General features: G+C 43.3%; 1 protein-coding gene and 1 pseudogene across 4 annotated transcripts in view; one reads left to right on the top strand and one right to left on the bottom strand.

The window, feature by feature from the left end:
* NFX1 (nuclear transcription factor, X-box binding 1) overlaps positions 1–24065 on the bottom strand; it is an 83810-nt gene that overhangs the window by 36462 nt on the left and 23283 nt on the right. For all 4 annotated transcript variants that reach the window (XM_007968995.3, XM_037998326.2, XM_007968994.3 and 1 more), the window contains exons 7-11: positions 23859–23998; positions 17102–17201; positions 16804–17021; positions 7342–7439; positions 3354–3384 (exon numbers count right to left, since the gene is read on the bottom strand). In XM_007968995.3, the coding sequence (XP_007967186.2) occupies positions 3354–3384; positions 7342–7439; positions 16804–17021; positions 17102–17201; positions 23859–23998 (587 nt within the window). The remainder of the gene's footprint in view (positions 1–3353; positions 3385–7341; positions 7440–16803; positions 17022–17101; positions 17202–23858; positions 23999–24065) is intronic.
* LOC140712960 (transcription initiation factor TFIID subunit 10 pseudogene) lies at positions 19478–21717 on the top strand (annotated as a pseudogene).

Below are 24065 nucleotides of genomic sequence, written 5' to 3'. Positions count from 1 at the left end.
AACAAAAACACATATACAAATGTTCATAACAGCACTATTCACAATGGCCAAAAAGTTGAAACATGCTAAGTGAAAGAAGTGGGGCACATAAGATTATATATTGTGACTCCATTTAGATGAAGTATAGTAAATCCATACAGATAGAAAGCAGATTAGTGGTTACCCGGGTGAGGGCTGAGTGGGGAGTAAATGCTTAGTTAATACACGGTTTCCTTTCAGGGTGATGAAAATGTTTTTCCCCAGCACTCTGGGAGGCCAACATGGGAGGATCACTTGAGGCCAACCATTCAAGACCAGCCTGGTCAACATAGTGAGAACCTGTCTCTACATATTTTTAAAATAAAATTTTAAAAAAGGCTGGGCACGGTGGCTCATGACTGTAATCCGAGCACTTTGGGAGGCTGACGCAGGCAGATTACGTGAGGCCAGGAGTTTGAGACCAGCCTGGGCAACATGATGAAATCCCATCTCTACTAAAAATACAAAAAAATTAGCCTGGCATGGTGGCAGGTGCCTGTAATCCCAGCTACTCAGGAGGCTAAGACAGGAGAATCGCTTGAACCCAGGGGGCGGAGGTTGCAGTGAGCCAAGATCGCGCCACTGCACTTCAGCCTGGGCAACAAGAGCAAAACTATGTCTCAAAAAAAAAAAAAAAAAAAAGGTAAGATAAAACAAAATAAAGGAAAAGAAAAAGAAAAGATAGAGAAAATGTTTTGGAACTAGATTGTGAAAGGAGTAAGTGCCACTGAACTGTACATTTAAAATGGTTAATTATATGTTATGTGAATTTCAACTAAAAAAACGTGGGCTAAACACTGAAGCATTTATGGGCGAAATGATATTTGAGATTTGTTTTCAAAGTACTTCAGCATAAATAAAATGTTGGGAAGGGGGATGGATGAAAACAAGAGAGGCAAAATGTTGACAACTGATGATGACAAGTCATAGGTATGTGGGGATTCATTATACCACTTTCACATATGGCTGAAATTTTGCATCGTAAAGTTATAAAAAGTGGGACAGGACAGTTCCTGCTTATTAGTAATGGGGAAAACCTGGAGACAATCTAAATGAACACCAAAAGGGCCATGGTGAACTATGACATGGTGGACCCATATACAGAATACTCTGCAAGAGCAAGAGTTATGCATACTGACATGGAAATATGTCTTTGAGATATTAGTGAGGGAAAATAAACTGCAGACAGTATCTTTAGCATGAGCCTAAATCTAGGGGAAAAACAAAACTATGCTGGCATGTTTATACATCTGTATGAATAGGGAAAAAGACCTGGAACCCTATCTAACAAACTACTATCAGAGGGTAAATTTTCATCTTTTGCTTTATATTCTTTTTTTCTTTAAACTTCATAAGTGTATTAATTTTGTAATTTTTTCAAATTATGTTTTTATTATTTTGTTTTATTGTTTTAGAGATAGGGTCTCGCTCTGTCACCCAGGCTAGAGTGCAATGGCACAATCACAGCTCACTGCAACCTCAAACTCCTGGACTCAAGCAATCCTCTGCCTCAGCCTCCCAAGTATCTAGGACTACAGGCACATGCCACTATGGCTGGCTAACTTTTAAAATTTTTTTGCAGAGACAGTGTATTGCCCAGGCTGGTCTTGAACTCCCGGCTTTAAGTGATCCCCCAGCCCTGGCCTCCCAAAGCATAAGGATTCAGATGTGAGCCACTGCATCTGGCCCAAATTATGTTTTTCTTGTTTGTTTTTTGATAGAGTCTCTGTCACCCAGGCTGGAGTACAATGGCTTGATCTCAGTTCACTGCAATCTCTGTCTCCTGAGTTCAAGTGATTCTCCTGCCTCAGCCTCCTCAGTAGGGGAGATTATAGATGTGCGCCACCACACCTGGCTGATTTTTATATTTTTAGTAAAGATGGGGTTTCACCATGTTGGCTAGGTTGGCCTTGAACTCCTGACCTCAGGTGATCTGCTCACCATGGCCTTCCAAAGTGCTGGGATTACAGGCATGAGCCACTATGCCTGGACCCAAATTATGTTTTTAATAACCAAACTTTTTTCCTTGATACAGATGGCACACTGAGCCAAAAGTTTAAATACGGTTTTGAGGCAGATATTGCTGGGTACCTCCCAGTCACTCTCCTCTTTCAGGCAAAGACAGCCTTAATTTTGTTCAGAAATTGGAGGCCAGCGTGCTCCTCAGTTCCAGGGGTGGATGTTGTTTAGCTTTACCCACCAGGGTAATTCCGTTCACTTTGCTAGTGACAGGTTTAGGTAGAAGCATTGGACACAAAGTGTACTGAGAACCTTTCAGGACTGTTTTCCTTGCTCTTACATAGGAAGAGAAGATCAACACTCTCCTCATGGATTTTGTTTAGATGTTGTTGGGCAGAGACCCAACGTGTGAAGTTGCAGTAGCTGACATACTCACAAGGAGAAAATCAAGAAAACCACAGAGAAGCCGAATTGAAGTCCTGGAAATCACTGAGCTTAAAATTAACCAATCTCAGACCTGTTCTGCCTCCAGACTTCCTATTAGGTGTGACAGTAAATACCTTTATAGTAAAAGTCACTTTTTCTTGGGTTTGGATACCTGCATCCAGAAGCTTCCTAACCGATACAGCTAGCTTTCTGACTACAATAAGACCTTTTATTTTGCATATCCTTATCTTCCATCACTTTTCCAAAAAGGTTTTAAAGTGGTTTCAACGAGAGTATGTGACGGTCATCAAAACAGGAATTGAGGCCGGGTGCCTGTAGTCCCAGCACTTTGTGAGGCTGAGGCAGGTGGATCACTTGAGGTCAGGAGTTAGAGATCAGCCTGGTCAACATGGTGAAACCCCGTCTCTACCAAAAATACAAAAATCAGCCAGGTGTAGTGGTGCGCACCTATAATCCCAGCTACTTGGGAGGCTGAGGCAGGAGAATCGCTTGAACCTGGGAGGTTGAGGTTGCAGTGAGCCGAGATCGTGCCACTGCGCTCTGGCCTGGGCAACAGAGTGAGACTCTGTCTCAAAAGAAAAAAGAAAAAAAAGTTCAAACGATTTTACATTGAACATCCATATGCCCATATCTAGATTCTACCATTAACATACTTTTTCATATATATATATATCCATTCTTCTAGCTACCCACTAATTTTCTTTTTTAATGCATTTCAAAGCAAGCTGTAGACATGAGAATACTTAGCTTAAATTTTTCAGCATTTCATCAACAGAATTCAATTTATAACTTTTTCCTATTGAGGTGAAAGTTATACACAAATCTTAAGCAGTCCTTTGCTGAATTTCGACAAACATATAACCCAACTCCCTACCAAAGTGAAGATACCCACATCCCAAAAATTCCCTCATGCCCCACCCCAGTCATACCTTCACTTTTGAGACTGGTACATGGAAGCTCCTATGGAAAAAGAAAAAGAAACGGTAACTACTTTAGGAATAATTAAAACAATACAACTATAATATAATGCCAAAGGTAACAAGAATATCCCAAATATCCCGTACTTCTCTGATAGTCACTTATTCACCAACTTCACTTGCCATGCCTGGAGTGAGCCTAATCCCTATATGAATGAGCTTTACTCGTGAGAGGACTCCAGGCTTACAGACTTTTCATGAAAATACAATTCTAACAATCTTTGTGGTCTGGTCTCCAAATTCACAGTAGACTAACAATTATAAAATCTGAATAGAAAGAGGGGCTGCTAAGGGTATGCAATGGAAAGAGAAGTCATTACCTAACAAGGGTACAGACAGAAAAAGCCATAAAAAGCAGACATAAGAATTGAAAACAGGTAACAATCTGTACCATGCAGGGACAAACGGCTCTACACACTTCAGAGCACACCTGACAATACCACCAAACTATAGCAAAGTGAAATAAAGCAGATCTTTGGTTTGGCCTCTGAAGTTTTATTACTGTGGCTTCCATTACATATGAGTGGTCTAAAAGGTCTATCATGTAATTTTGCTGAGGCATGATCCTAAAAAACGTGGGTAGCGACGCTAGTGTGTGGGAAACAAGTCAGTCACTTGGGGTAGAATGAGTCTGGCTAGCTGCCTGGCTTCTACATCTGATTTTGGCTTTGATGTCATTTACAGGTTGCCATGTACTCAGAAATGACAGATATGAGAAAAATGACTTTAAAAGTTCCCTCTTAGTAAAAATTATCCTGGGGAAAGAAAAAAAAAAAAAGCAGCTACTGGAGTTGATAACAGATGCGAAGAGGTCTAAGTAATAAAAGGTTCTTGGCTGGAAAATATACATTTCAGATTAAAAAAATGAGGTGCCTGGGACTGGTGATATGAAAAAGTTCCCTATATGCTCTCTACAGATATAAAGCAAAAGTGATTTCATGAGCATTAACTCATGAAACTGGGTTAATGCTCCCAACAGTGAACATTGGATTACACAGAAGAAATGATATGCAGGAGAGGTTATCTAGAAATGTCAGGAAAGGCAGAACTCCCATAAACTCCTACACATGAATTACCATAAAGACTTAAATATAGCATGCTTTATTAAGACATAGTAAGACACAGCATACATTTATCAGAGTCCCACCAAAGAGATGAAATGAAAACAACCTTTGAAGTTTTAAGAAATAAGTTTTATTTATCTAGAAAACTCACTTCTGTGAAAAAGCCCATTCCATTACAAAAACCATGTCATGAAAAATCCATATTCATGAAAAATCTAGTTAAATAATGAGGTGATAATTATCAGCTTTTTTTTTTTTTTTTTTTTTTTTTGGAGACAGAGTCTCACTCTGTTACTCAGGCTGGAGTGTAGTGGTACAAACTTGGTTCACTGCAAGCTCCGCCTCCTGGGTTCACACCATTCTCCTGCCTCAGCCTCTGGAGTAGCTGGGACTATAGGCACCCGCCACTGTGCCCGGTTAATTTTTTGTATTTTTAGTAGAGACGGGGTTTCACCGTGGTCTCGATCTCCTGACCTCGTGATCCGCCTGCCTCAGCCTCCCAAAGCGCTGGGATTACAGGCATAAGCCACCGTGCCCAGCCAATTATCAGCTTTTTGAAGAGATTTTTTTACTTTGTCAAACAGGTTTAACAGTTTGTATAGACAGTGAGCTCCTCCTGTAATTTAAGAACTTTTACTTGCAAAAATCCAGTTTACATATAGCTTTTCAGGAATACACTCACTGCTATGGAGTCTGCTATTAGAGGGAGTGAGGACAGAGAGTCAATGAGAAGCAAGAAAACGTAGAGATAGAGAGAGGGATTGTGGGAGAATGAAGAAAACTGACAGCAGCCACTTCCAGCTTGTATGTCCCAACCCTGCTTATAATTTTCAGTCACAAAGATCACGAAGAGCATCTCTGGGCATTACTAAATTTATGATTGCCAAATCACAGCATCTCACAGACTTTAATATTATATTTGCAAAGTACAAAGTGGTCCCATACCTGACATTCAAAATGCCTCTACTATCCCATGTATATTGTAATTTCTTTCAGGAAAAAAACCCACACATGATTACACAACTTTTGTAAAATGTAAATTACACTAATTTTCCCTTTTTTTCTGAAGCTTTCCTATTAAACTAGCTTCCCATTTATGGACTATATCCTCAGAATTATCTGCAAGTCAGATGCTGCCAGACCCTGCATTGTGTTTAACATAACCAACGGTTTAGAATTCTGTCTCCACCCTGGCTTGTACTCTACTGGGACAAACATTGATATACACTGAAATGACCAGGTAGGTCAAAGAGCAGGATAAATCAACACTCAGTGTGTTCTCCAAGTTGAATCACCTGAAGACTTTTGATAACATAAAGTCTGATAAAAACTATCCAAGGTAGGCTGGGCACAGTGGCTCACATCTGCAATCCCAGCATTTTGGGAGGCTGAGGTGGTAGATTACTTGAGGTCAGGAGTTCAAGACCAGTCTGGCCAACATGGTGAAACCCCATCTCTACTAAAAATACAAAAATTAGCCACGTGTGGTGGCGTGCACCTGTAATCCCAGCATTTTGGGAGGCTGAGGCAGGAGGATGACTTGAGGTCAGGAGTTTGAGACCAGCCTGACCAACATGGCAAAACCCCGTCTCTACTAAAAATACAAAAATTAGCTGGGTATGGTGGAGTGCACCTGTAATTCCAACTCCTCCAGAGGCTAAGGCATAAGAATCACCCGTAAACCCGGGAGGCGGAGCTTGCAGTGAGCTGAGATCCGGCCACTGCACTCCAGCCCGGGCGACAGAGCAAGACTCCGTCTCAAAAAAAAAAAAAAAAAAAAGAATCACTCGAACCTGGGAGGCGGAGGCTGCAGTGAGCCAAGACTGCACCTTTGCACTCCATCCTGGGTGATGGAGTGAGACTGTGTCTCAAAATAAGTAAATAAACAAAATTAAAAAAAAAGAAAAATAAAAACTATCCAGGCTTTCACCAGAAAGTAGAAACTGACAAAACAGTTGTACAAAACAGTTGTACAGTGAAGAATTAAACCTTACTCAAAGAGAGTCTGGCCTTTGCACTTGGCTTCTGAGAGGTAATCTCTAAGCCTAGTGGAATGCCATGTCTGATAGAAGTGTCATTGTTTGCCTGGAGTCTTGAGTCACTGGATAGTCCAATTACGTGATTTAGGAGCAGGCTGGTCACACTGGACAGTTTTAGGGCAGGGGCTTTGGGTCACATGGTATCAGTAGACCTCTGGAGAGACTGGAGACTGAGATTAGCCACATGGGCAGTCAACTATGACTGCACAATAGAGCACCAATAAAAACTGAACACACAAGCTTGGGTGAACTTTCCTGGTTGGCAATACTCCATGTACGCTGTCACACACTGACGCAGAGAGAGTAATACTTTCCTGACTCCACAGGGAAAGGACAAATGAAGTTCCACTTCTGGTACTTTTTTGGACTCTGTTCTACATACTTCTTCCCTTGGCTGATTTAATTTGTATCCTTTTCCTTGTAATAAAACTGTAACCTCCTTGTAGTAAACCTCTAACCATAAGTGTAACCATCAGCAAGTTCAGTGAGTCCTTTTTATCAAATTATCAAGCCTTTCAAGTGGTCTTAGGGACCACTGAACTTTCAATTGGTATCAAAAGTTGGTATCACAAGTGGGTGGTCACATGGACTGTTTCCTCTAACTTCCTAGTTGGCTGACTCCTTGCAACAGTGCTATTGTTCCTCTTTTCAGGCTATCATACCTGTATTTGGTAGAGTGATCTATTTGCCTTATCTCACTATTGGCCTCTGGACCTTGAGTGCCACAACCACTTCCCCTACCTATCCTACTGAGGTTATTTTGATTCCTCCCCTCCCATAACCACCATTTTAAAAAAAACATTGATGGCAACAACTCGAGCATTGTTTAGGATTTACCTTTGTTCTGAAAGAGCATCTGCAGGAAATAACTGATGTGCGAGAGCATGGTCCACAGTCTCCTTCATGGCAGAGCTTTTCACAGGTATGAATGAAATCTTTAATAAAAACGAAAAGAGCTGGAAATGAAAACTGCAACTACTCATTTCCATACTCCCAAATTTGCTAGCCACACTGGTCTTCCCCTCCATGCCCTGCAACTCCAGAATCAGAGTTGAGGGAAGGATGCAGTCAATGCTTCTTCCCTATCTTCCGTTCATCTGGCAGACTGGGCCCTTTCTGACAATTTCAGGGCCTAGCATTAGATACTGGAATACGCTTTAAAGTACACGATGTTTTGCCTAAGTCAAAAAAAGGCCAGGTGTGGTGGCTCATGCCTATAATTCCACCACTTTGAGAGGCCGAGGTGGGAGGATCGCTTGACCCCAGGAGTTCGAGATCAGCCTGGGAACATGGTGAAACCCTGTGCCTACCAAAAAAAAAAAAAAAGCACAAAAACAAGAAATTTGCCAGAGGTGGTAATGCAGGCCTACAGTCCCAGCTACTCTGGAGTCTAAGGTGGGAGAATCTCCTGAGCACGGGAGGTTGAGGCTGCAGTGAATTGTGATCGCACCACTGCACTCCAGTCTAGGTGACAGAGCAAGATCCTGTTTCAAAACAAAACAAAAATGAAGAATAAATCATCTTTTTCCTCAGGCCCCACATCTCCAGTGTAGACTTGAATTTCCTTAAAATTGTAGCCATGGATGACTTTAGTGGAATGCTCTCGACTCTGAAAGTCATCTGGGGATTATAAATAATCAGAAACCATGATCCACAGTCTCACTGACTTGAGCTCTGTGAATATCTGGTGGTGCCTGCATCCATGACTAGGTTTAAGACAAGTCCTGTTTCCAGGACCCTATGGGGATCACCTGGAGTCTCTTATGGCTACTGTTTACATGGTGTACTTTTTCTATTCTTTAACTTTCAGCCTCACTGTATCTTTGACTATAAAGATTGTCTCCAGGGCCTGGTGTGGTGGCTCACGCCTGTAATCCCAGCACTTTGGGAGGTCAAGGCAGGCAGATCACAAGGTCAGGAGTTTGAGACCAGCCTGACCAACATGGTGAAACCCTGTCTCTACTAAAAATACAAAAAAATTAGCCAGGCGTGGTGGTGCCTGCCTGTAATCCCAGTGACTCAGGAGGCTGAGGCAGGAGAATCACTTGAACCTGGGAGGTGGAGGCTGCAGTGAGTCTAGCTCACGCCACTGCACTCCAGCCTGGGCAACAGAGCAAGACTTTAGAGAGCATACAGTTGGATCTTGTTTTTTAAATCCAGTCTAAACATTTTCTGCTTTTGGCTGGGTACAATGGCTCATGCCTGTAATCCTAGCACTTTGAGAGGCCAAGGTGGGAGGACTGCTTGAGCCCAGGAGTTTGAGATCAGCCTGGGAAATAAGAGTGAGAGTCCATCTCTATAAAAAATAGATAAATCAAAACTCAAAAATCTCTGCTTTTGCTTAATTCATTCACATTTAATGTTACTCTTATAGCTGGACTTATGTCTGCGATTTTTAGTTTTCTATAAGTCTCATGTCTTTTTTGTTATTCTAATACTCCTTTCCTATTTTCTTTTGCATTTTGTCAATATTTTCTATAGTGTAATTCCTTTAATTATATTTTTCACTACATCTTTTGAGTTATTTTCTTAGTGGTCCCCCTGGGGCTTACCATATACATCTCATCAGAACTACTTCAGATTGATACTAACTTCCGTAAGATATAGAAAGTTTACCCTTACCCAGCTCTATCCTTCTCCCCTTTAGTGCAATTATTGTTATATGTATCACATCTATATGCTATAAACCCAATACTGCTTTGTCATAACTTTATATAATGTTATATCTATTAAAGAAGCTGAGAAAGAGAACAAATAGACATATTTACAGCTTTATTTATTTACTTTTGGAGACAGGGTCTCACTCTTGTCACTCAGGCTGGAAGGCAGTGGCATGATCATAGCTGACTGCAGTCTTGAACTCTTGGCCTCAAGTGATCCTCCCGCTTTAGCCTCTCGAGTAGGTAGGACTACAGGCACATACCATCATGTCTGAGTAATTAAAAAAAATTCTTTTAGGGATTGAATCTCACTATGTCGCCCAGGCTGGTCTTGAACTCCTAGCCTCAAGTGATCCTCCCACCTCAGCTTCCTGAGTAGCTGGGATTACAGGTGAGAGCTACTGTGCCCAGCCTTTTTTTTTTTTTTTTTTTTTTAAAGACAGAGGCTTGCTCTGTTGCCTGGGCTAGAGTGCAGTGGCACGATCTTGGCTCACTGCAGTCTCTGCCTCCTGAATTCAAACGATTTTTGTGCCTCAGCCTCCCAAGTAGCTGGGATCACAGGCATGTGCCACCACACCAGGCTAATTTTTGTATTTTTAGTAGAAACGGAGTTTCACCATGTTGGTCAGGCTGGTCTCGAACTCCTGACATCAAGTGATCTGCCCACCTTGGCCTCCCACTGGGATTACAGGTGTGAGTCACTGTGCCTAGCCCTCCTCTTTTAAAAAATTTACCACTTATGGCTTTCCTCATTTGTTCCTGTAGGTTTGAGTTGTGATCTGGTATCATTTTCTTATTGTAACACAACTTTGATCTCATCTATCTCCTTTATGCTATAATTATCAAATATACTTCTACAGGTTACAGGCCTAAAAATATAATTATATACATATTATTTTACACAGTTTTTTAAATCAGTTGAGAAGAAAAAATACGCATTTATACTGCCTTTTATAACTACATAATCATCTTTACTAGTGCTCTTTGTTTTTTCATGTGGATTTGAAATTCTATTCGGGTTTACTTGCTTTTAGCCTGAAGAATTTCTTTTAGTACTTATTGTAAGGCAAGTCTGCCTGCTAGCAATAACTTTTGTTTTTATCTTTATTTTCTAAAGTTAGTTACATGAGATGTAAGATTCCTGGTTGCCAGTTTTCTTTTTCTTTTTTTGAGACGGAGTCGCTCTCTCTGTTGCCCAGGCTGTAGTTCGGTGGTGTGATCTCAGCTCACTGCAAGCTATGCCTCCCGGGATCATGCCATTCTCCTACCTCAGCCTCCCAAGTAGCTGGGACTACAGGCGCCCGCCACCACGCCCGGCTAGTTTTTTGTATTTTTTAGTAGAGACGGGGTTTCACTGTGTTAGCCAGAATGGTCTCGATATCCTGACCTCGTGATCTGCCCGCCTTGGCCTCCCAAAGTGCTGGGATTACAGGTGTGAGCCACCACGCCCGGCCAGTTGCCAGTTTTCTTTCAGCACTTTGAGTATGTCATCCTACTGCCTTCTGGTTGTTACATGTTCTCCATTGTTTCTGACGAGAAGTCCACTGTTAAGCTTACAGAGGTTCCCTTGTATGTGATAAGTCATTTTTCTCTTGTTGCTTTCCAGACTTTCTCCTTATGATTAACTTTTAGCATTTTTATTATGTGTCTATGTGTGGATCTCTTTCCTACCTGGAGTTTACTGAGTTTCTTGGATGTGTAGTGTTTTTCAATAAATTTGAAAGTTTTTATCAATAAATTGGAAAGTTTTTATCTATTGTTTCATCAAATATTTTTCTGCTTCTACTCTCCTCCTCATATTCCCATTACATGTACACTGATACAGTTAAACACATCCCACATTTCTGAGGCTCTGTTCATTTCTCTTTATTATATTTTCTCTCTGTCCCTTGGGTTATATAATCTCTTTCTTTTTTTTTTTTTGAGATGGAGTCTCGCTCTGTCACTCAGGCTGGAGTGCAGTGGCGCAATCTCACCTCACTGCAAGCTCCGCCTCCCGGGTTCACGCCATTCTTCTGCTTCAGCCTCCCGAGTAGCTGGGACTACAGGCGCCCGCCACCAGGCCTGACTAATTTTTTTTTGTATACTTAGTAGAGATGGGGTTTCACCATGTTAGCCAGGATGGTCTCAATCTCCTGACCTCGTGATCCGCCTGTCTCGGCCTCCCAAATTGCTGGGATTACAGCTGTGAGCCACTGTACCCGGCCGAATCTCTTACAATCTATTTTCATGTTGACTAATCGTTTCTTCTGCCAGCTCAAATCTACTATTGAGCCCCTTTAATGAAGTTTTCTTCTTCCTTTGAGAAAGGGTCTTACTTTGTCGCCCAGGCTGGAGAGCAGTGGCATGATCACAGCTGCAACCTCGACCTCTTGGGTTCAAGCAATCCTCCCACCTCAGCCTCCTGAGCAGCTAGGATCACAGGCGTGTGCCACCATGCCCACCTAAATTTAATTTTTTTTTTTTGTTTGAGATGGAGTCTTACTCTCTCGTCCATGCTGGAGTGCAGTGGTGTGATCTCGGTTCACTGCAACGTCCGCCTACTGGGTTCAAGCAACTCTCCTGCCTCAGCCCTCCAAATAGTTGGGATTACAGGCGCGTGCCACCATGCCCAGCTAATTTTTGTATTTTTAGTAGAGACGAGATTTCACCATGTTGGCCAGGCTGATCTCGAACTCCTGATCTCAAGTGATCTGCCTGCTTCAGCCTCCCAAAGTGCTGAGATTACAGGCATGAGCCACTGTGCCTGGCCTAAGTTTTTAAAATTTTTTGTAGAGATAGGGTCTCACTATGTGCTCAGGCTGGTCTTGAACTCCTGGGCTTAAGCAATTCTCCTGCCTCCACCTCTCAAAGGACTGGGATTCAGGCATGAGCCACTGTACCCAGCCTAATGAATTTTTCATTTCAGTTATCCTACTTTTAAACTTCCGAATTTCCATTTGGCTCTTTTTAAAAATAGTTTTTGCCTTTTTATCAATATTCTCTATTTGATGAGACATCATCTTCACACTTTTCTTTACCTCTTTAAGCATGGCTTCCCTTCAGTTCTTTGAAGGTATTTATTTATTTGGTTTTTTTTGAGACAAAGTCTTGCTCTGTTGCACAGGCACAATCTCGGCTCACTGCAACCTCTGCCTCCTGGGTTCAAGCAATTCTCCTGCCTCAGCCGCCCGAGCAGCTGGGACCACAGGCGCATACCAACACGCCCGGCTAATTTGTGTATTTTTAGTAGAGATGGGGTTTCACCATGTTGGCCAGGCTGGTTTTGAACTCCCGATCTCGTGATCCGCCTGCCTCGGCCTCCCAAAGTGCTGGGATTACAGGCGTGGGCCACCGTGCCCGACCCAGTTCTTGGAACATATTTATTAAGATTATCCTAAAGTCTTTGTTAAATCTGACATCTGGTCACTCTCACAGGCAGTTTCTGTTGCCTGTTTTTTCCCTGTTTCTTTGCATATTTCATAGTTTTTCTTGGAAACTAGACATCTTAGCTAATACAGCAACTCTGGATACTGCTTCCCCTCTCCACAGCTTATTTTTGTTGTGGTTGCTTATTTATTTGCTTTGTGATTTGGCTAGACTATTTCAGTGAAGTCTATTTTCCCTACAGCATGAAGCCATTTGGATGGCACAGCCTTACGGGTACAAACTGACCCTGGAATGACAGTAGTTTCAAGCAGGGCTCTCTTTGTCTAGATCCCCGATCTCTCTGTTAAACTGTGTGCCTTATTTGGATTACGCTCAGCCTCGATGACCCATTAATTGCAGTTCTATTGTTTTTGACAATGTTCCAGGGCATCAATTGCTCAGCAGTCTGATCCAATTAAATTTGGGCAGGAATAGTCTTTGCTGTAAGTCTTCTGAGATTTGTTCTGACCTGAGGAGGGCTCCTCTTAGCTACCTTTCCCTGATTCTCTCTGATGAACTAGATGGCCTACAGTTTAGTTACTGTTCTTTACTAAGGTATGCTATCATTTTCTAAAGTGTCCTTAGGCCTGTACTTCCCCACACTGTTTCAAATAAAGTCAGTTCCTTGGGAGAGTACTTCGGAGCTCTCTTTTGTTATGAACTGTCTCTCCCCCTGGGAAAGGTCTCTGAGGCACTACTCTGGGTGTTGGGTGGGATAGTAGCCTCCTGACTTCTTGGCTTGCTTCTCTCAGTGGAACCTCTGCCCTACGAATGAGCTGAGGTGAGGACGATCAGGGCTCCAGTTCTGCTGCAAATGGGATGGAGCCTCCATTCTGTAAGCTTCGTGGAGAAAGGGAGACCTAACCTCTCAGCTGCACTCACTAGAATTTCAGCCTCTTCAACTTGGAGTTGGAGGGGAAGAGAAATGTTGACAATGTGGCCTTCCCAGTGAGATATGGTAAACCTGACTGGGAGCTGAGGGGAGAAGAAGCCCCATCTTCTTGTCCACACTTATCCTGAGTGGAGAGTTGTTAAGCTGAGCTGAGGGGAGGAGGAAGGAACTGGCTAGGGCTCAATGCCACAGAGTCTTGCTGTTGTTTACCAGAGTTTTAGTAGATTTTGTTGAAAAAATATGTCTTCATTTGATGTATGCTCTTAGAGCAATTCCTAGAGACTTTCTTTCTTTTTTTTTTTGAGATGGAGTCTTACTCTGTCACCCAGGCTGGAGAGCAGTGGTGCGATCTCAGTTCACTGCAACTGCTGCCCCCCGCCCGGGTTCAAGTGATTCCCCTTCCTCAGCCTCCTGAGTAGCTGGGATTATAGGCATGTGCCACCACACCTGGCTAATTTTTGTATTTTTAGTAGAGATGGGGTTTCATCATGTTGGCCAGGCTAGTGCTGAACTCCTGACCTCAAGTCATCTGCCCACCTCAGACTCCCAAAGTGTTGGGGATTTCAGGTGTGAGCCACTGTACCCAGCCTCCAGAAACTTTAAATGGTTGATTTTTTTTTTTTTTTTTGAGACAGGGTCTTGCTCTGTTAGGCTGGAGTGCAATGCCGCATTCATGGCTCACTGCAGCCTCAACATTCCAGGGTCAAATGATCCTTTTGCCTCAGCCTCCCAGGTAGCTAGGACCACAGGCACGTGCCACCATACCCAGGTGAATAAAAAATGTTTTTGGTACATACAGAGTCTCGCCATGTTGCCCAGGCTGGTCTCAAAGTCCTGGACTCCCACCTCGGCCTCCCAAAGTGCTGAGATTATAGGTATGAGTCACCATGCCCGGCCTCAATGGTTGCTTTTTCATAGTTCTCCCCAGCTTTGTTTGTTTTACTGGGAAGCAGATATATGGGAGCTCCTCATGCTACCATCCTTAAAGTAGAACTCTACCCAGCCTCTTGTACTGAAGCTGTGCCTCTGGGATGGAAATTTCCTACTGAGTGGGATACCAAAAGACCTAAGCGAGCTTTCTATAGATAAGCTAGGTTTGAACAAACCCGACAGTCGTTGTTATCACTAGCCATAGGCTTGTCTCTGAGCTTCTCAGTCAACTCAGCCTATTTCCTTAAAGGTTTTCCATATCTGCTGAGGTATAGCAGGTACCCTCTTATCCCTTAACCTGGTCTTGCCCCATCCCAAGGTCTGTTGCTGCCAGCTACTACCCTTCTCTTGCTCAAGTCCTTTTGCATTGCCCATTTCACATTTCCTTCTTCTCTCATCACCAACAGGATATGTGAGTGCCAGGGTAGGATTTCTGGTCATTATATGTGAAATTCTTATAAAACTGACTCATGTGCTTCCCGAAAGGGGATTTGATTTAGAAGTCATTTGATCTCCACATCACAGACACATTTCATGGCAAGCAGAGAGCCAACAGATGATTGGCTTTCCTAATGCAGATGGAACGTGTATTAAAATATAAGAAGAGAGCACTTCTCCTCTATACACAACTTTAAGGTCAGATTGAGAAAAAGGATTAAGTAGGGTGTTCCCACTGATTCATGCTGGCACTTGAAAGAAACGTGAACTCTCTCTTTTTGATGAAATGGAAGACAAACCTAAAGATTCTAGCTTTACCTCAGAAGATACATGGTTAGTTTTAGAAATAACTTTCCTATTCAATCTCAGTTGCCTACTTACCATTTTTTCTAAATCCAAGGTCTTTCAACACCCACTCAGGAGAGAAGTTGCCAAGTCATTGCAAAACTGCAGACATATACTCCTCAAAGACTGAGTCAGATAGGCTCAGTAGAGTATTACTTTGTATCTAATTCCAATGAGCTTTTTCTGGTTTCTATATCCAAGTAATCAGAAGCCAAAAATCAGAAAGGGGGAATCACTAAAAGCAGACAGGCAAACATACTAAAAGCACTGACAAGAATATAAACAACAAAAAGCTTCAACGAGCAGATACAATTCGAACTGCTCAGTGGTATGGGGCATTAGTCTGAGCAACCTCAGCAGGCCCAGGGCATCACTGTATTCAGTGTAATAAAGGAACTGGAGTTCATAAAAATGATGGCTCTGGGTCAGTAAGAGAGAAATCACAACACTTTCAGTAACCTCTGTTTAAACATGAAATGTAAATTTTAGAAAAATATTCATCCGGCTGGGCATGGTGGCTCACATCTATAATCCCAGCACTTTAGGATGCCAAGGCAGGCAGATCACCCGAGGTCAGGAGTTCAAGACCAGCTTGGCCAACATGGTGAAACCCTGTCTCTACAAAAATACAAAAAAAAATTTAACTGGGCACGATGGTAGTTGCCTGTAATTCCAGCTACTCGGGAGGCTGAGGCAGGAGAATCGCTTGAACCCAGGAGGTGGAGGTTGCAGTGAGTCAAGATCGTGCCATTGCACTGCAGCCTGGGCAACAGAACGAGACTCTGTCTCAAAAAAAAAAAAAAAAAAAAAAACCTCCGAAAAAGAAAAAAAGAAAAATATTCATTCAAAATGATGTTGAACAGGTGCTATCCTCAGCTACATGGGAAACTTAGCTACACAGACTGACATTCCTTGAATGATCTAAATGGCTGAGGTTTTACTGTACTTAAAAATTTTAGTTTTTTGGCCAGGTACGGCAGCTTACACCTGTAATCCTAGCACTTTGGGAACCCAAGGCTGGCGGATCACTTGATGCCAGGAGTTCAAGACCAGCCTGGTCAACACGGTGAAACCCCGTCTCTATTAAAAATACAAAAATTAGCTGGGCGTGGTGGTGTGCGCCTGTAGTCCCAGCTACTTGGGAGGCTGAGACACAAGAATCATTTGAGCCCAGGAGTTGGAGGCTGCAGTGAGCCAAGATTGTACCACTGCACTTGAGCTAGGGCGACAGAGCGAGACTTTGTCTCACCCACAATTAGTTTAGCAAGTTCCTATTATGTGAAAATGCTTTTCAACACTTGCTGAACCCTGGATTGGTATAAATACATATGGCATTCATAATAGCACAGGCTCCTAAGAGAAATCATAACCCCTATGGAACCGTAACTCACCACAGTTGTCCAGAGTTAATAAAATACATAAATCAGAGAGATCACTTGGGCAAATGTATGGGTTTTCGCAAGCATATTTTGAGAAGGAAAGAAAAAGTACCTACATAAATTTGATCATAATATTTAGAAACCTCTGATATTGTAACTAGCACTTACTTCCACATTGCTTAAGCACTCACTGCTGCCAAACATTTACAATAATATTTTTAAAGCTTACTTTACGCTTACTAGTTACCTAAGGAGCCACAAGGCAGAGGCTTGCCGCACACTTTTCCACATGAAGGCACAGGGTCCATGCATGTTTTCCGACCACTACTTCCAAGTTCTAGCAATTGGCTGAGAGGAGTTTGGCCACAGGGGCAACAGCGCACCAGTGGGGGGAGCCGTGGGCATGGCTGGCAGGGCTGAGGGTGGCATACTTGTGAACATGTATGGTTACCGCATTTCAAGTCCCTGTTAAGAAGAACACACTATTATATAATTGTTGCATAAAGTGCAGCTTTAGTTCAACTGAGGAAAATGTAAAACCTTACTTGCCACATATCTTTAAACAGCTGAAATCCCCAAATCCATCAGACTTTCCTACATCGGTTCCACATAACACATCTCGGGAGGTGCTGCCGCAATAGCATACTTGAAGAGAAAATTTCAAAAACAAAAAATTAGTAACATGTATGGGTTCTTAAAATATCCCAAATAATCTTTTTTTTTTTTTTTTTTTTTTTTTCTCTCTGAGGCGGAGTCTTGCTCTGTCGCCCAGGCTGGAGTGCAGTGGCACTATCTCAGCTCACTGCAAGCTCCGCCTCCTGGGTTCACACCATTCTCCTGCCTCAGCCTCCCAAGTAGCTGGGACTACAGGCGCCTGCCACCACGCCCGGCTAATTTTTTTGTATTTTTAGTAGAGATGGGGTTTCACCGTGTTAGCCAGGATGGTCTCGATCTCCTGACCTCGTGATCCACCCATCTCGGCCTCCCAAAGTGCTGGGATTACAGGCTTGAGCCACCGCGCCCAGCCAAAATATCCCAAATAATCTGTAAGAAAATACAAAATGCAGGCCCAGCACAGTGGCTCATGCCTGTAATCCCAGCACTCTGGGAGGCCAATAGAGTACTGATCAGACCTTATGCAGAAATAAGTATAGTCTACACAGCAGCTCTAAGACCCACCTAAGAGCTTTACCATAGGAAGAAATAAAAAAGGCCTTGTCAAACTATTAATATCTCATAGCGTCTCTGCAGCACATTCCAAGAACAGCATCAGAGTGAAGCAACCTTTTAATTAAGAGAACACTATCTGGTCCATAAGGCCATGGTTGAACACCATTCACTGTGAGGCTCCTGGGGGTCCTCTGGTGATGTTACAGGGGATGGACAAGCTAAGCTGGCAGTAGTGGTGGAGGAGCTCTCATCTGGATCTCCCATCCTCACTTCAACCCAAGAAGCACAGGTTTCATACTTTATGTCAGGGTTTACATAAAACGCTTGTAAAAAGGTCCCCATTGCTAAAAAGCAATTTAAAAATTGGCATGAGAGTATAAGCTCTAATGATCAGAATAAACACAGTATTATAAAAACATACCAAATTTTAAAAATCATGTATATAATAAAAATAAAATAGAAACCTTCTAATAAGGCATTAAAAATAATAGTCATAAAATAAAATCATACATTAAACAGAACCAAAAAGTTTCACTGAAACATGGGAAAAGGAAAGCCTCAAATCATTGAAGATATAATTAAGACTTTTTGTTTTTCTTTTTCTTTTCTTTTTTTTTTTTTTTTTTTGAGACGGAGTCTCGCTCTGTTGCCCAGGCAGTGGCGCGATCTCGGCTCACTGCAAGCTCCGCCTCCCGGGTTCACACCATTCTCCTGCCTCAGCCTCCTGAGTAGTTGGGACTACAGGCACCTGCCACCGCGCCCGGCTAATTTTTTGTATTTTTAGTAGAGACGGGGTTTCACCGTGGTCTCGATATCCTGACCTTGTGATCCGCCCGCCTCGGCCTCCCAAAGTGCTGGGATTACAGGCGTGAGCCACTGTGCCCGGCCAAGACTTTTTGTTTTTCAGACGGAGTCTCACTCTGTCACCCAGGCTGGAGTGCAGTGGCGTGATCTTGGCTCACTGCAACCTCCGCCTCCCCAGTTCACACAATTCTCCTGCCTCAGCCTCCCAAGTAGCTGGGATTATAGGGGTCCGCCACCACGCCCAGCTAATTTCTGTATTTTTAGTAGAGATGGGGTTTCACCATGTTGGCTAGGCTGGTCTCCAACTCCTGAGCTCAGGTGATCCACCCACCCCAGCCTCCCAAAGGGCTGGGATTACAGGCGTGAGCCACCACGTCTGGCAATAATCAAGATTCTCGATTTTTTTTTTTTTTTTTTAAAGACAGGGTCTCACTTTGTTGCCCAGCTGGAGTACAGTGGTATGAACACAGCTTACTGCAGCCTCGACCTCCCAAAGCGCTAGATTACAGTGAGCCTCGACCTCCCAAAGTGCTGGGATTACAGTGAGCCACTGTGCCTGCCTTGACTTTTTCTAAATTAGCTGAATCTAAGATTCAAGGATTCTTTATTTTTAAAATACACATTCCATCTTCCAGGAAGTACATGCGCAATTTCTTTTCTTTTTTTTTTTTGAGACAGGGCCTCACTTTGTCACCCAGGCTGGAGTGCAGTCACGTGAACACAGCTCACTGCAGCCTCAAACTCCCAGGCTCAAGCGATCCTCCCACTTCAGCCCCTCAAGCAGCTGGGAGTACAGGTGCGTGCCACCACACCTGGATAGCTTTTGTATTTTTTGTAGAGATGGGGTTTTGCCATGTTGCCCAAACCGGTCTCAAACTCCTGGGCTCAAGGGATCAGCCCATCCTGGCCTCCCAAAGTGCTGGGATTACAGGTGTGAGCCACTTCACCTGGCCTATATACAATTTCATCCCCCATTTTAAAACTCACTTGTTCATTTAATAAAAACTGATTTGATAAATTAATAAAGATTCAGAAAATACACTAAATATTTGTAGAATCAATGAACTGGTAAAGAAACCCTGGCAACTGGGAGCTTTTGCTAGTAGGCTTTTCTTTGATAAGTTTCTGCTCAAACAGAACAAAGGCTTTTTACAGAGGTAATGAATAGAAAGCTGTGAACAAAAGAATCAAGGGTCAGAACGGGTAACAATAAAAAGAAAATTGAGTTCCTGATGAAAAAATCTGAGTAAATACTAAAAAGCTCTCCTAGGCACAAGAAACAGAAAAATGAGCAGGTGACAGAAGAATTAGGTAGAGTCACAGCTGGTTAAATAGTATTAAGGAACCAAAGGACCCTGTTGCCAGCCTTAAACCATTTAGTATTTTATCAACGTATGAATAAAGACCCAAAAAGAATGCTTATTAATCTCTAGATAAGGTTGAAAGGGATCCTAGGTTCGCCACCTCTCCCACCTGCCCGATGAGCTGCAGCGGCTCCGGCGCGGACCCTGAGGCGCCCCCGGTCTCGGCTCCCGCCGCGCTGCCCGCCAGCACCGCTGCGGAGAACAAGGCCAGCCCCGCGGGGACAGCAGGGGGGCCTGGGGCTGGAGCAGCTGCTGGGGACATGGGACCCTTGGCGGCGCGGGCCGGGGAGCCAGTTGAGCGGCGTGGGTGTCGGCAGGTGGCGCGGCGCCCCCAGAGGGGGCCATGTCTAAGGGTGTTTAGGTACTGCCCAGCGCGGCCAACGGAGACGTGAAGCCGGTGGTGTCCAGCACGCCTTTGGTGGACTTCTTGATGCAGCTGGAGGATTACACGCCTACGACGCCAGATGCAGTGACAGGTTACTACCTGAACCGTGCTGGCTTTGAGGCCTCAGACCCACGCATAATTCGGCTCATCTCCCTAGCTGCCCAGAAATTCATCTCAGATATTGCCAATGATGCCCTACAGCACTGCAAAATGAAGGGCACAGCCTCCAGCAGCTCCCGGAGCAAGACCAAGGACCACAAGTATACTTTAACCATGGAGGACTTGACCCCTGCCCTCAGCGAGTATGGCATCAACGTCAAGAGCCGCACTACTTCACCTGAGCCACCCAACCTAAATGTACTTGTCTGTCCCCATGTCCCCACACCAGCCTGTTTTCACAATAAACTATTGTGACCAAAAAAAAAAAAAAGAAAGGGATCCTAGAACTATAATTCAAGAAGATAAACTATTTACATAGCCAAAATATTCTGCTAGATAACTAATGTGGAAAAACAAAAAGTCTTCAAAACTGGGTTTGAAAAATCAACTAAACAGAAACAAGGAGGAAGAGACTGGGATCAATACAGTTTTGTACAAAAAAGACTTGGGTAATTTAGCTGAGTAAAAGCCCAATATGAATCAAGAGCTAAAAACAGCAGAAGCCAGGCATGATGGTGTGCATCTGTAGTCCCAGCTACTTGGGAAGCTGAGGCAGGAGAATCTGCACTCCGGTCTGTATGACAGAACAAGATCCAAAAAAAAAAAAAAAAAAAAAGGCTCAGTAAGTACCAGGATAGAGAGCTTTTCTACACTTCCTGTTAATTACAGATCCATATGACATAACAGATAATCAAACTGGGCACAGGCAACTCTTCATTCTCTTTGAAGAGACTTAAAAACAGGGGCTGGAACATATTATCCCATTTTCAGCCTGCGATAAAGCTTGAGGAAGCACCCACAGACAGAAGCCTTGAAGTTCTATTCCACAGAGAACAGACTACAGAAATTTTAGTCTGGAAAATAATCAGGACACATTTAATCAGTCATCTGTCTCAGTGAAAAATCTCAAGAATGTACTCAAAAAACACCGAGTTTTGAGCAATACTGGTTTTGGTGGATCCCACAAGAAGACTGGCATTGCTGTGAACAATCTGGCTGCTTTTTTTCTGAGACAGAGTCGGGTTCTGTCACCCAGGCTGGAGTGTGGTAGCGTGATCTCGGCTCATTGTAACCTCCGCCTCCTGGGCTCAAGTCATCCTTCCACCTCAGCCTCCCAAGTAGCTGGGACTACAGGTGATTGCCACCATGTCTGACTAATTTTTTCTTTTTTTTTTTTTTGGTTAGAGATGTGTTTTTGCCATGTTGCCCAGGCGGGTCTCAAACTCCTAGGCTCAAGTGATGCACCCGCCCTGGCCTCCTAAAGTGCATAAGCAACTGTGCCCAGCCCAGTCTAGCCACTTTTAAGAGGATGTGTGGTCTGTAAGCACATTTCACAGGGAAGAAATGAAGCAATCACAGCTGTTAGGCCTGAAAGGAAACACTGTGAAAATATATGACAGCTGATTTTGAACAACCCAGGAGGAACATGAAATGTAGAGAAAGGCAGACCAAGGAGAGAGTATATTTCAGGGAAGCAGATTTTGGCTCAATAAAAGAAAAAACTGGGACAATTAGTTGTATCATGACCAAACAGCCTACCTAAAAATACAGGGAGCTTTCAGGCTGTTTAATCAGCGACTGAGTAACTGACAACATTCACTTTGGAGAGCAAAGGGAGCATAACTGCACTGAGAGAAAATAAAATTAGATTCCTTTTTTTTTTTGAGACAGAGTTTCGCTCTTGTTGCCCAGGCTGGAGTGCAATGGCACGATCTTAGCTCACTGCAACCTCTGCTTCCCGGATTCAAGTGATTCTCCTGCCTCAGCCTCCAGGTACCTGGGATTATAGGTGCCCACCACTACGCCCCAGCTATAAAATTAGATTCTTCTCTCCCATTTCTAGATTGCAGTAATGGAGAGGAAGAGAAAAACTGAAAACATCACAAACATAAACTTATATTCACAATTTAAAAAAGTTTTTCTATTCATGTAGATACTTTTTTCCCATTGATGTACAGCTAGGATACAATAAACACAAATATTTTACATATTCAGTTTTGATTGGTTTCTGATATCTTTTGGTAATTGTATACATCTGTGTAACTAACACCCAAAACAAGGTATCAAACATTTCCATTAACCCAGAAACTGTGTGTCCCTTCCCCTAATTTCCACCACTAGGCAACCACTTTCTAATTTTTATTATGAAAAATTAGTTTTATATGTTCTTAGATTTCACATATGTTCATTTTATTATTATTATTATTATTATTATTATTTTTAGACTGAGTCTCATTCTGTTGTCCAGGCTAGAGTGTAGTGGCGCGATCTCAGCTCACTGCAACCTCTACCTCCCGGGTTCAAGTGATTCTCTTGCTTCAGTCTCTTGAGTATCTGGGATTTACAGGCGCCCACCACCACGACCAGGTAATTTTTATATTTTTAGTAGAGACAGTGTTTCACCATGCTGGCCAGGCTGGTCTCGATCTCCTGACCTCAAGTGATCCACCCACCTCAGCCTCTCAAAGTGCTGGGATTACAGGCGTAAGCCACTGTGCCTGGCCAGTTCATTTTTAAAAAGATTATTTTGGTCTTTCTAGGTCCATAATAATCTGGTCCTTTCAAGCAGTTACTTTTATTTATTTATTTATTTATTTATTTATTTATTTATTGGAGACGGAGTCTTGCTCTGTTGCCCGGGCTGGAGTGCAGTGGCCGGATCTCAGCTCACTGCAAGCTCCGCCTCCCGGGTTTACGCCATTCTCCTGCCTCAGCCTCCCGAGTAGCTGGGACTACAGGCGCCCGCCACTTCGCCCGGCTAGTTTTTTGTGTTTTTAGTAGAGACGGGGTTTCACCGTGTTAGCCAGGATGGTCTCGATCTCCTGACCTCGTGATCCGCCCATCTCGGCCTCCCAAAGTGCTGGGATTACAGGCTTGAGCCACCGCGCCCGGCCATCAAGCAGTTACTTTTAAACAGCATTTTAAAATCTATTTAAATTAGATAGGCCAGGCACGGTGGCTCATGCCTGTAATCCCAGCACTTTGGGAGGCCCAGGCAGGCGTTATCACTTAAGGTCAGGAGTTCAAGACCAGCCTGGCCAACACTGTGAAACCCCATCTCTACTAAAAACACAAAAATTAGCAAGGCGTGATAGCGGGCACCTGTAATCCCTGCTACTTGGGAGGCTGAGGCAGGAGAATTGCTTGAACTCAGGAGGTGGAGGTTGCAGAGAACTAGGATTATGCCAACGCACTCCAGCCTGGGCGACAGAGTGAGACTCATCTCAAAAAGTAAAAAAAATTATACAGGACAATGACCTATACCAGTATGCAGGTAAAATAAAAAAACTATCTAAGCATTGTATCTCCCAAGGTCTTTGTGACTATAAGCCTGACACCAATCAAAGTTTATCAAGACAATCATTAATAAGGTTCCAGAAAAGAACACAACCATTGCTAGCTGGTGTGCCCACCACTTACCCTGGTTCAAAATGATCTGGCAAGGCTGGCATTGACCCCCATGGCACAGCTCAGCACATTGGTGCTGACCACAGTTCAAAATATTCTCACATGGGTTGGAACAGTGGACTGAGACAGCCTGACCACAGCGAACTGTGTGCCTGCAAAGACAATAGACGTAAAGAGAGCATCAGTCTAAAAGTTCCTGTTGGACAACTAAATTAACAC

This window comes from Chlorocebus sabaeus, chromosome 12, assembly GCF_047675955.1.
Source record: "Chlorocebus sabaeus isolate Y175 chromosome 12, mChlSab1.0.hap1, whole genome shotgun sequence".
In the NCBI taxonomy this organism is placed as follows: Eukaryota; Metazoa; Chordata; class Mammalia; order Primates; family Cercopithecidae; genus Chlorocebus; species Chlorocebus sabaeus.
This window is presented reverse-complemented; position numbering and strand designations above follow the sequence as displayed.